The following is a 13,144-nucleotide window of genomic DNA, read 5'->3' on the forward strand; positions in this document are numbered from 1 at the left end:
ACAACTTAACTGTTTGACACTAACGTGCTAAGATGAGGCTCCAGAAACGGAAAATATGTGTGTTGAGTGAAAGATCTCTTTAAGACTCGATTCCTATCGTTCACAGTCAAGAGCCGTTCAGAAAACTATTCGTGCGTGGGAACTTCCTACCTTTTCGGATTACCCAGAATGCACTGCAGATTGTTGTCTGTTTAGTAGATTAGATTGTTTAGTAGCTAAATTATATATTTTTCACATACAGTATTTTCCAGATATTTCTTCCATAATAGTTGCTGCATTTACTGTCCAAGCCTCCAGGTGGCGGCACTAAAAACCAGTGTTTTGCCTACTCAACACATTAAAACCAACGAAGAACAAGTTCCGGAAGACATTCAAGACAAACAAAAATGGCGGCTTTGAGCGGCTTACCAGCGTCGCCTGCTCCCGTCATCCGCCGTGATGTACCCGTTTTCCCCGCTGTGCCTCTGTCCGCCGACGCCGCCCCGTTCACGCCACAGAGGGCCGACGTGTGGCAGCGCTCGGCACGGCCGCAAACGGAGGCCGAGCGGCTCTTTAGTCGCTGCGCCGCTAAACTCCGAGGGCTGAGGGCGGACTCGAGCCAGCTGCGGGAGGAGCTCAACCACCTTTTCGACCAGCTCATCTCCGAGAACTTCAACCGCACTTTGGAACCCGACATAAACATTCGGACGGAGGTGAGGGAAGGACACATTGACTGTCTTTGTTCCTGGGGGTTGAGTGGTAGCAGAACCTCGGCAATGCAAACCTTTCCAACTTGCTGGCTCTAGCCGTGGAGAGTGGATGGCGAGAACATTTAAGCATTTGGACAGGATGTGAATGATTTGATGGTGGTGTCACAATGTACGTTAACTAAATGTTAGGAATAAAGTCACTTTTGTTTTCAGGATGTTTGCAACCTGCTCGTGAATGCCAGCCGTCTTGTGCCGACGAGTCAAGAACATTTGGTGGTCAAGCTGTGCACGCTCGTGCATCACCTCCTCAACCAGCTCAAGGTCATCAAGTTCAAATGGCGTTACACGTCACCATACTTAATTAATATTCATGACTCTCGCGAGGGGGTCAAACTTGGCGGGCCAGTTATGCTTTGACGCATGTAAACAGTCTACGAGTAGATGCTTACTGTGCACTAATTCTGTCCAAGGATGATGTCCCTTATGCCAAATTCAATTTAACTCATTCACTGCCATTGACGGCTATAGACGTCAAAAATTCATTTGAACAATTTCTATTAGTTTTCCACCTTTTCCACTTTAGTTAATAAGAGTATGAAAACCTAAAAAAAAAAAAAGTGTGATTAATCGTGAGTTAATTATTGAAGTCATGTGATTAATTACAATGAAAAATTTGATTCACCTGATGTGATTTAAAAAAAGAAAAGATAAAAAATTAGGGGCTGAAGAACATACTAATGTTCAAAGAGCCGATTATTTTTATCTTTCTTTCTTTCTAGTATACACGATACTCATAATTAATCGCCTTGAAGAAATAAACACATTTCCCAAAATAGATGAGTCCTTTTAAAAAAATAAAAAATAAATAAATAAAAACTCAATACAAATGATGTATTAATATTTCCTCACATACTGGCCTCTTGTTTTTCTGAAGGCCTGTGAAGAAATAAACACTTTTTTTTAATTATTATTTTTTATTTAAGGTAATAATGGACGAGCAGACGCTGGACGTCCTGCTGAAGTACACGACGGCGGCGTTGGAAGCGTGCAGCGCGTGGACGCACCTCGGGGTCCTGCAGGCGCTCGCCACAATCGTCTATGGCAACGGACCGCAAAGCCACCAGGTGCCACGTCGCGCAGGCGCTCCGTCACCACCATTGCTGCAACACCAACATTTCTTCACCTTTTTTTAGCACCTGGATGACCTGCTGGGCGAAGGCGGAGTCCTCCTGCTCTACAGCGCCCCCACTCAGCCGGATATGGATCTACGTCACGCGGCCCTCACCTGTATGGCCAACATCTGTGTCAGGTGGCCTTATATCCCCCAATTAAAGAAGTCTTTAATCTTAGTCATCTCCTGTTTTCAGAGTTTGGTCTTGTGATGTCCGCTCGCTGAGACTGTGATGTCATTTTCAGTTAACAGCAAGTGGCAAAATGGCCGCCTCCTGAGATGGATAAAAATGGCTGGATTTTGCTGCTTAATTAATAATTTACAAATGCAATGTTAACTCTTTGACTGCCAGACGTTTTCAGAAAAGGGATGCCGTGGGTGCCAGCCGATTTAAGCATTTTTGACTGATCTTTCAAGGTTCACAGAAAATTATGTGTTTGGACTATGGAAACACACCTACTACCAAATGAAAGATTGGACATCTTTCATCAGAAAAAAAAGTTTCTTCCTTCCTTATTCCGTTTTTCAGTAATCAACAATAGAAAATGGTTAGTTTCATCTCAGTTTTGAAAAAAAAAACGTCTTTTAACGTCTTTGGCACTCCTCCATAGGATTTTACTAAACGTTATTTAACGTTTTTGGCAGTCAAAGAGTTAAGGACACAGAACTTATATTATAAAAAAAAAAATTCTAGACTTGACTTAAAGAAGTGTGCTTTATCGTCTCTTAGGATTTCGGGTCATCCGCCATTGGATGACGGGCACAAGAGCGTGTGTTTCTCCATCTTCCTGCAAACGCTGCAGGCGGCCAGACCGGACGACAGCGACGAAGTCTTTTACGGCATTGTAAGGATTTTTTAAACATTTATTTGTTTGGGACTTTTTATTGTAGGGTTAATTTTTCAGAGATTTTGAAGTAGGGGCACACACACAAATGTTGAGTGTGTTGTATGTGCAGGTGATTCAGGCCGCGCTGAAAGGACTCCATTGTTGTCTGTTGGGCGGGAAGTGGAAGTCCGGCAGCGGCGAGGTCGTCGGATCAGTGCTGGCCGCTCTCAAGGTGACAAATTACATTTAACAATGTCTAAAAATAAGAGATAGACCGATATGTTTTTTTTCAGGGCTGATACAGAAATGTAATTTTCAGTAAAAAATAAAAATAAAAAAATAAAAAAAAAGGGTGCGGGGGTTATTGTCGTCAACGTTTTTTAAATACAAATGCAAATTTAGACTTTGTAATGTCTTAAAGCATGTTTATCCCCCCAAAAATTTTTGGGGGACTTTTCCAAATGTTTAAGTTTTTTTTTTTTTGCTTAGAAAATAGACAATCCTTTTAAATTTCTAACAAAATGTTCGAGGCGCTCCCAAGGTAATCAGTACATCTTAAAAAGTGAAATGGAAATTTAAACACGTAAATACCATAGCGCTCTCTAGTTTTTTTTTTACAGTAAATAGTTTTTCCTCAAATTTAAGAATACCTGAAATCTTAAACTTTCACATGAATTTGTTTTAATGTCTAAACAAAAACAAAAGGTTTAGAAGACTCCCAGGGTTAGCAACATCTCTTATAAAGTTAACTGAAAATTTAAATAAATTGGTACCCCAAGATTAAAATAGTTTTAGATTTACGTACTTTTATCGGCCGTCAGATTTTTAAAAAGGCCGATACCGATATTCGGCGAAATGTCCTATATCGGCGCCAGGCCGATTATCGGTCTATCCCTACTTAAAAATGTAATAGGATACATTCATGCCTTATAGTTTGCGATAGTCACATTGCCGACGTAGGGTTATCAATTAATTAAATTATTAGATAAGTAGCACTTATGTAACCACTTGTGTTTTGGTTCGTTAGGATTTGGGTAAGGATGCGTTAGCATAGCGTTAAAAATGAGGTTAGCGTCAGTTCTTCTATTAACGCCGTCCATCTTCTCTCAGAGGCTCATGTTCCAGGGAACTCCGGGCATCAGCGTGGAGTGGCCCGCCGTGCTCTACCCAGCACCTCTGCCGCATTACGAGAGCCCCCCTGCACGCAAACCCGACGACGCCGACGCCCCAAAACCGACAGAATCGGCGAAGGACGGCGGGGGGAAAGCGTCTGCGGTGAGGCGGCGGACCTCCCGTGCGGCTCTTCAGACGTGATGACTGACAAATGTTTCTTCTCGTAGAACAAGAAGAGGCGGTCCAGAGGGAAGGTTAAGAAAACAAGCGTGGACGAAAGCAGGCGGGACGACGAGGATGACTGCGAGACGGCGGCGTTGGCGACTCACAAAACAGGAAGTGAAGCCAAACCACCTTCGGTTTCGCTGTGTCCCTCGTGGAAGCGGACCACTTCGGATTCGGAGTTTTCGGACCCGGAAGGCAGCGCGCAGAGCAAGTTAAGGTAGTAAAGTAACTTTTCATTTGGTACACAATAAAATAGTGTTCCTCTCCAGGCCTGTAGGTGGCGCTAATGCTAAACATTGCAGGTGCCAACTATAGGCATTTTGATTTTAGAGAAGTTTTCGTTTCATTTGTGCATTTATTTATCAATAACTTTAAGTTGTGAAAATGTTTGAAAATAAATTGTTTTATGTGAAGTAATAAAAACGGATATTTTAATTCAAAGCAATCGAACCGCATGGGTGCTAATGCCAAACAAAGTACGTGCCAATTGCACATGACAGACTTGTTGCATTTTTAATTTTCTTTATTGCATTTAAAAAAAAAAAAATCATATGGCTGAAATGAAAGTTTAGTTTTATTCTAAATAATAAAGGACAATTAAATGACGATGGCAATTCTAAACCACTCCAGTCCTGTAGGTGGTGCTGATTTCCAACAAAGTGTGTGCTAACTGCAAATGATGTTTATACATTTTTTGTGTTTATTTATTCATAGCTGTTTTGAGACAAAATAAATAAGCCACTTTCACCCCTGGACACATCTCATATCGTTAAATCTGAACGCTGTATTTTATGTCATTGGCGGGCGTACCTAATGAAATGTCTGCGATCATGCTTTTTCTCTCCCCATCAGGGTTAGTCACGCTCGTATACGCCAGGGGGCGCTGCACTGCCTGCTGGCCGTGGTCAAGTGGGTGGAGAAGCGCACTCTGTACGGCTACTGGTCCTCCTTCATTCCGGAAGCGCCCGTCGGAAACGGAGCCGCGCCGCCGCTCACTTTGCTCACCATCATACTGAAGGACCCCTCGCCCAAGGTGCGCCGTTGTTCAAATTTATCACCCCCCCCCCTCTTCTGATAACAAATGAGCTTTCATTTTTCTTTACATATAATACAAAAAAAAGATGCTTTCACTTGGAATTTTTGTTCCCCGTTTTGTGGCGTCTTAGGTCCGTGCGTGCGCGCTGCAGGCATTGTCGGGCATGCTGGACGGTTCCCGGCAGTTCCTGGCCGTGGCGGAGGACACGGCGTCACCGCGCACCTCCTACACGCCGTTCTCTTTTACTTTGGCCGCCGCCGTTCGGGAGCTGCACCGCTCACTCAGCTTGGCTCTCGTGGCTGAAACGTCGCCTCAGACCCTCACGCAGGTCATAAAGGTATTCGCAAATTCCTTATTCAGAATGTTTTTTGTTTCTTATAGCTAGTTATAGTGTTTTTTTCCACCAATGTAGTGCTATAATTGCTAAGAAGTAGGGCTGGGCGATATGGCCAAAAACTAAAATCTAGATTTTTTTTTCTCCACTCATTCAGGTAACAGAACATAAGAACAACAGCTTTTAATAATCCAGAAGACAAAATAAAATTTCACGATTTAGCAAGTTTTCAACGATTAAATTTTCGAAATGACGATTAATCAAATGAATATGATTATGACGTTATGTAATGTTTTTAGTAGAGGTGTGCCAAAAAATCGATTCTCACAAGAATTGCAATTCTCATTTGGTACGATTCAGAATTGATTTTAAGTATCCCAAAATCGATTTTCTTTAAATTATTTTATACTGTCTTGCCTTTGTCTGTGTGTGCCTTTTATTTGGAGCGCTGTTCATGTTGTACCCTGTTTGGCCACTGAGGGGCAGTGTGGTTCCACACGGTCTAATGCACTGTTAAATTGTAGCCACATTAGAGAGTAGAAGGAAAAAGTCACGTTCAAGTTATTCCAATAAAAGTTGTTTTTTTTGCAGTGTGGAGCCGTTCTTTTGCGTGATAAGTGCCACAACTAGCGCGCTAATTAGCATTAGCGAGTCAGACTGGAGTAGATCATTACAATTCCTTGCACATCTATAGATTAAAGCAAAAATCATTGCCAATCAAATCATTTTGAATCAAAAATCGTTTTCATCGAAAATCGATTCTGAATCGTATCGCAGGCCCAAAAATCGGAATTGAATTGTGAGACATTCAAAGATTCCCACCCCTAGTTTTTAGGGGCGCATCAGTTACGCTTGTTCATGGGAACACTGTTGTTAAAAAAAAAATAAAGAGGCGCCTCCTGGTGTGGCTGTGAGTAATAGCGACATTTTCCCGTGTCGTCAGTGTTTGGCCCACCTGGTGTCCAACGCGCCGTACCACCGCTTGAGGCCCGGCCTGCTCAGCTCGCTATGGAAGCAGATACGACCATATGTGCGCCACAGAGGTAAAAAAAAAAAAAAAAGTCTCAGCCATTTTAGTCTCCATTTAATATGATAAGTAAACAAAGCTATTTCTTTGCCGCGCCCTCAGACGCCAACGTGCGAGTGTCGGCCCTGACGCTGTACGGCGCCCTGGTGACGACTCAAGCGCCGCTTCCCGAGGTGCAGCTCCTCCTCCAGCAGCCGGAGAGCAGCGGCGGCGGCGGCTCCTTCACGCCGCAGGACTCTCGCGCCCTGAACTGGCGACAGCGAGGCGAAACTCCCTCGCCGCGGGCTCCTCGCACGCCCAAGGAGGCGGAGGGCGGCCCGCCGTGGCTGCTGACGCTGTGCGCCGCGCTGGTGACGCAGCCCAGGGAAGAGCAGTCGGACAGCGAGGGCGGCGCCGGCCTGGTCTTGGAGCCGTCGCCGGTGCGGCTGGAGGCCCTGCAGGTGCTTTCCCACCTGGTGCGAGGTTACGTCTCGCTGAGCCAAGCTTGCTTGTGCGAGATCGGGCAACTCTGCGCTCGCTGCCTGGCGGAAAGTGACCCGTCCATACAGCTCCACGGCGCCAAGGTATTGTCTTTTATTCCGTTTAAAGTAGCACTAAAGAACTTTTCAACCTTGATAAAATATTTTCATATCTCTTCTGATGAAACATAGACTTAAAACTAGTGGAATGGTACCTTTGACATGGCCTGAGAGGGTCTGTCTCATTTTTACTGGCATTAAGCAACTTTGAGGAGGTTGGTAGGAACACTGCCACACAAAAAAACTACAAATGTGCTGACTGCTTTATGGCATACGTCACTTCCTCCTTTCCCCAGTCGTTACAAAGACAGAAGTCAATTTGAATGTCCACGCAAGATTACTGGCAATTGAAAAGTTTTGTCTGTGGAGACAAAAAAATAAATAAGATAGGGAAGCAACCCGGATAAAAAGATAGTCAAGGATCAATATTGGCCCGATTGTCATTTGCTGGCGTGAAGCTAAAAAAACAACACAATGCGTCTGTCCTCATGGGAAATGTGGTCTTCATTCAGACATAACAATACCGCTTTTGTCCATATTTTTGAAAAACCTAAAAATGATCATTGTTTATAAAATATGACTATCAAAAGCGTATTTTATTCATTTAAATTCATTTTTTGTAATTTTCTTAATTGAAGGCCTGGAGATGTAGTGTAGTTTGTTAACGAGCAGTGTTGGGCAAGTTACTTTCAAAATGTAATTCAGATTTTTATTTTTTTTTGTGTGTGTGGAAAAAGTTTACCTTAAGAGTTGTGTAACGATTTGTGCAGCTGCTGGAGGAGCTCGGAACCGGAATCATTCAGCAGTACCAGGCGGAGAGCGACGTTCCAGAGGGCACGCGGGTCCCCCTGAACCAAGTAGGTTGGTAATGAGAGGCGCACACACTACTCACAAAAAATTAGGAATATAAAATATATATTATTATTATTATTATTATTGTTATTATTATTATTATTATTATTATTATTATTATTATTAATTTTTTTTTTAGATTTTAATTAATTAAATTATTTAACTCATTCACTGCCATTGACGGCTATAGACGTCAAAAATTCATTTGAACTATTTCTGTTAGTTAAACATTTTTTTTCCACTTTTGTTAACAAGAGTGTGAAAACTTAATTAATTAACATTAATTGTGAGCTAACTAGTGAAGTCATGCGATTAATTACAATTAACATTTTAATCGCCTGACGCCCCTAATTTTTTATAAAAAAAAAAAAATTTAAATCACGTCAGGTGAATAACATTTTTCATTGTAATTAATCACATGACTTCAACTCACGATTAATCACACATTTTATATCTGTTCTAAATGTACACTATTTTTATTTTTTTTAGGATTTCATACTCTTATTAACAAAAGTGGAAAACTAATAGAAATAGTTCAAATGAATTTTTGACGTCTATAGCCGTCAATGGCAGTGAATGAGTTAAAAAAAAAAGTTTTTTTTTTTTTTTTAAGGCTTGTAAACAGACACATATGTATTGACCCGATCTGAAAAGGTGGTGCAGTTCTGGACGGAGGTGCTGAGCGGGCCGCTGAACGGTGCGCTGCAGAACCAGCAGCATCCCACGCTGCAGACCAGCGCTTGCGACACGCTGGCCTCCATCCTGCCGCAGGCCTTCGCTCAGCTGCCCGTGAGTTTCACATTTCTTCTGCGCTCTTAACTCATTCACTGCCATTGACGGCTATAAACGTCAACAATTCATTTGAACTATTTCGGTGAATTTTGCTCATCTCGTCACAGGACAAGTTGCAGCTGATGTGCATCACCGTCCTGCTCGGTCTCACCTACAGCGACAGCGACCTGGTCAAGATGGCGGCCGTCAGAGCTCTGGGCGTCTATGTGCGCTTTCCTTGCCTGAGAGAGGTAGTAATGATTGCCTTAATGATTGCTTAACGAAACACAAAGAATTGATCCATCATGTGTAAAGGATTGATGAGGACTGTTTATTCAACGAGCAAGTTTTCTCTCACACACATCGCATGTGATTCGGGAAGCTCAGCAACATCCATGCACCATTGCACTGATGTATATACAGTACATGTATCAATAATAGTATTTTAAAAAACATTAGAGCTATAATATATTTCAAAATATGGATTATTTAAAAAATATATAAATGTAGTCACTTGGTGGGAAAATAACCTCTTATTTTTGGACTTTGCTTTTTGCACTTGTTTTTTTTTTCTACAGTTTTTAAAAAAAAAATGTTTTTAAAGAATCTAATTTGTGTTTTTCTGAATTTATATTTTTCCCTGTTTTTTGGAATATTTTTTCCTTTTTTGGTGGGATTTTTTTATTTGCTGTTCTGATTTTTTTCACAGTTGTTTTGGAATATATATAAAATTTATAAACATTTTTTGCCCTCGATATTGAAGAGCAAACACGTGGGGCTTGATAAATATGATTATAAATTAAAAAAAAAAGAAATAATAATAATTAAAAAAAAGATAGATTTCACTCAGTTAAATGCTTAATTTTTTCTTCTTCTTATTCGATTTTTTTTAAGCAAATCTTATTTCCAATTTTATATACATTTGAAAATAAAGATTATGCATACATATTTGTTTAAAAATAATGATTATGAAATGCACTTTATCTGTATTTATTTAAATAAACTTTTTTACTTAGTATTTTAAAATAGGGATTGTCTGATATGTCAAATATTTTTTACATGTAAAAAAAAAAAAATCATTTATTTTTACCATTTAATGAATGATGGAAACACACGTTCCTAATTTCCACTGCAAATGGGCATGTCACGTAATAATCGATCAATCATTCCATCAAGAGGTGACTGAATACACAAACTCGTATTTTATAATTTTGCCAATTAGAAAATATCCTGCTTAATCAATGATTTTCTTTGACAATCATTCAACTGAATTGATTTTTCTTCATTTGAGGACTTGATGTTTGTGGCCGACACGGCCAACGTGATCCTCGCCACCCTGGACGACCGATCCTCCAACGTCCGCGCCAAGGCCGCCTGGTCGCTCGGTAACCTGTCCGACACGCTCCTCGTCAACATGTAAGACCCGATCGAACGTGCGCGTGAGCGTGAGAGAGTTTGTGTGAGTGATGTTTTGTTTGCCGTCCCCCCCCCCCCCCCCCCCCAGGGACTGCGTGGAAGTGGACTTTCAGAAAGAGATGTCGGACATGTTGGTGCTGAAGATGCTGCAAGCGGCCACGCGAGGGGCTGCGGACAAAGACAAGGTGACATCTTTTCATTTCCATATTCAAGTCTGTTTAGATCAGTGGTGTCCAAACTCGGTCCTCGGGGGCCGGTAGTCCTGCAGGTTTTGGAGGTTTCCCTGCTCCAAAGCACCTGTTTCAATCAACAGGATTGTTATCAGGCTTAGTAGAGCTTGCTGATGAGCTTCAGCTGTGTTGGAGGAGAGAAATATCCAAAACCTGCGGGACTACCGGCCCCCGAGGACCGAGTTTGGACACCACTGGTTTAGATGTTCTAGTAGGTTTTCGTGACATTTTTGTTGTCTGAGATTTTCTTTTTTAACCAATTCCACTCCAGATACCGCTGCACTCAAAATCCCCGTGTTTATTTTTGGCCCATTTAGGTGAAGGGCAACGCGGTGCGGGCCCTGGGGAACCTGCTGCATTTCTTGCACAGGGATCAGCTGAGCCGCGCGGCCTTCCGGCAGCCTCTGGAGGACGCCGTGAGAGCTCTGGTCAAGACGGTGCAGTCGGTGGCCACCATGAAGGTGCGCTGGAACGCTTGCTACGCTCTGGGCAAAGCCTTTAAGAATCCCGATCTGCCACTCGGTAAGTGGACCTCCACCAGCCCACTCTGAACCCACCGAGTCACATGGGTTAACCTCAGGATCTCTCGCTCTCTTGCTCTCTCTCTCTTCCCCTCTCTCACTCTCTCTCTGCCCCTGTCCCTCTCTCACTCTCTGCCCCTGTCCCTTTCTCTCTCTCTCTCTCTCTCTCTCTCTTTTCTCTCTCTCTCTCTCTCTCTCTCGCTCTCTCTCTCTCTGCCCCTCTCTATCTCTGTGTATGTATATATAAATAAACTAACATACTTTTTGGGTGTTTTTACTTTTGAAAGGTGCTATACAAATAAAGATTTGATTGCTACTCATTAAGGAGAAAAACAGACAAGTACAATGGTAAAGTCCTTCCTTTAATCCTTCCCATAATCACAATTACATCGTCAAGAGTCCTTTATTTGTCTCATTAACTTAGTTAGTTTTAATACGTTTTTTTTTTACCTTAACATTGCTTAATTAAAATATATGTACTAAATATTTGTTATTCATTTAATTCATTAAAAAATATGCTTTATTGTAAATAGTAAAAAGTAAAAGAATATTTGTAAGCAATTTTACATACATTACATTTGTTTATTTTATTGTATTGAATTGTTTGTTTTAATGTCAATAAAATAATGAAAAATAGTTCAACTTGCATACCAAAGATATATTTTTTAAAGTCATTAATTTAATTAAATAATTGGTTTATTTGTTTTAAATTAACCTGATTCCTGATGTGACACAATGCAGTCATATTTTATTTATTAAAACATTTAACAAAAAAGTTTGGGTGGTGTTTTTTTTAATAATTCTTATTATTATTATTATTAGCATTTCAGTTCAGTTCAATGGTGAACATTTTTTTTTTTTTATATGCTGGTAAATAGCCTTATTTAATCATTTCATGATCTTGCATTTCAATTTCCCTGTACATTAAATCAAATTTTGCTATTAGAATGAATGGAAATGCCAATCTATTCCGGCCATTGCAAAATGTAAATGATTGTAAATGTATATGTCAACATTGCACAGAGTCCGCCTGCTGGTCCGGCGACGCCTTGGCGGCCCTCTGCAACGTGGTGGCCTCCTGCAAGAACTTCAAGGTGCGCATCAAGTCGGCGGCCGCCCTGGCCGTGCCCGCCCGCCGCCGTTGCTACGGCGACGCCGATCGCTTCGGCCACGTTTGGCGCTCGCTGGCTGCGGCGCTCCGGAGCAGCGAGGACACCCACGACTTCCTGGAGTTCCGCTACAGTGCCAGCCTGCGCCACACGCTCTCGCAGGCCCTGCTGCACCTGTTGCACCTCGGGCTGCCTCCGGACCTACCCGCAATTTCCGCCTCACTGGCCGACGAGGAGGGCGGCGGCGTCAGGGAGCACTTGCTCAAGTACCTGCGGGCCGAGGGGACAGCCGGGGAGGAGAAGGATGTGGCGACGGGGGACGCTTTTAACCCGCAGCAGAGAGTCCAGAGTCTGCAGCAGACTGTTCAACGACTCAAAGCGATGGAGGTTGACACGGAGGAGGAGAAGAGTGGGAAAGAGGCACTGATTTACTTTCTGGAGGATTTGCTGAAAGACTGCGAGGAACCCTGAAGAACTAACAACAAAGTAGACACCCTCGTGCCTAGGGCTGGGCAATAAATCAAATTAATTTGATTAATCGTCATTTTGAAAATCGAATCGTTCAAAATTTGCTAAATCGTGAAATCGAATTTTGGCTTCTGGATTATTAAAAGTTGTTCTTATGTTCTGTTAGATCCAGATGTTATTGTGAGTTGGAAATTTGCTAACTATGAATGTTAAATTTTTGTTAAAACTGATTTAGAATCAGTATACATTATTGTTGTCTGTATATTTTGCACAGGAATTATTTTTGAACAAATTTGATCTTTATTAGATTAAAATCGTAATCGTCCTGAATGACTATTTTTTTGGCCATATCGCCCAGCCCTACTCGTGCCTTATTGGAAGCTTTTAATTGTACACCATGAACAGCCTGTTTTGTTTTCCTCATCAAAAGCTGTTTTATTTTACTCATCATTTCAACACATGCCTTTAATGTTCAATTAAACACTCCGGGGCATGTTACAAAAGCACGTCTGACATGTTGGAAGCACTTTTAAATGATGAACTCAAATATTTGATTTGAGTTCATCATATAAAAGTGCTTGTTTTGTTGTCATTAGGGGTACGACTGAGCTGGTGCAGCTGACTTTGGGGGTGGGGAAGTGGGCTACAGCTTGACTGGTCACCAGCCTTATATAACATAAACAACTCCACACAGAAACCTCAAAGATCATACTACAAATTAAGTAAATGACTATAATTCTCATTTGTCATTGCATTGTTTGTTTTTTATACTTGCAAGTCAGCCTTTTAAATCGATTCAGCAACTCTTCCCAATACAAAATAGGCAAACAATTGTTG

At 41.8% G+C, this 13,144-nt stretch overlaps 1 protein-coding gene across 1 annotated transcript; it reads left to right on the forward strand.

Annotated features, from left to right (window-relative positions):
* The first annotated feature begins 356 nt into the window (after positions 1 to 356).
* heatr6 (HEAT repeat containing 6) lies at positions 357 to 13,049 on the forward strand. The gene is made up of 19 exons (XM_077547017.1): positions 357 to 692; positions 903 to 1,010; positions 1,673 to 1,813; positions 1,883 to 1,998; positions 2,591 to 2,705; positions 2,818 to 2,919; positions 3,798 to 3,962; positions 4,028 to 4,242; positions 4,878 to 5,058; positions 5,192 to 5,398; positions 6,339 to 6,438; positions 6,525 to 6,985; positions 7,711 to 7,797; positions 8,447 to 8,581; positions 8,692 to 8,814; positions 9,855 to 9,979; positions 10,068 to 10,164; positions 10,527 to 10,731; positions 11,754 to 13,049. Exons 1-19 carry the CDS (start codon positions 387 to 389, stop codon positions 12,308 to 12,310), a joined length of 3,546 nt encoding a protein of 1,181 aa, XP_077403143.1. The 5' UTR covers positions 357 to 386; the 3' UTR covers positions 12,311 to 13,049.
* The last annotated feature ends 95 nt before the right edge of the window (positions 13,050 to 13,144 follow it).

The sequence above is a fragment of the Vanacampus margaritifer genome, chromosome 16, assembly GCF_051991255.1.
Source record: "Vanacampus margaritifer isolate UIUO_Vmar chromosome 16, RoL_Vmar_1.0, whole genome shotgun sequence".
NCBI lineage: Eukaryota > Metazoa > Chordata > Actinopteri > Syngnathiformes > Syngnathidae > Vanacampus > Vanacampus margaritifer.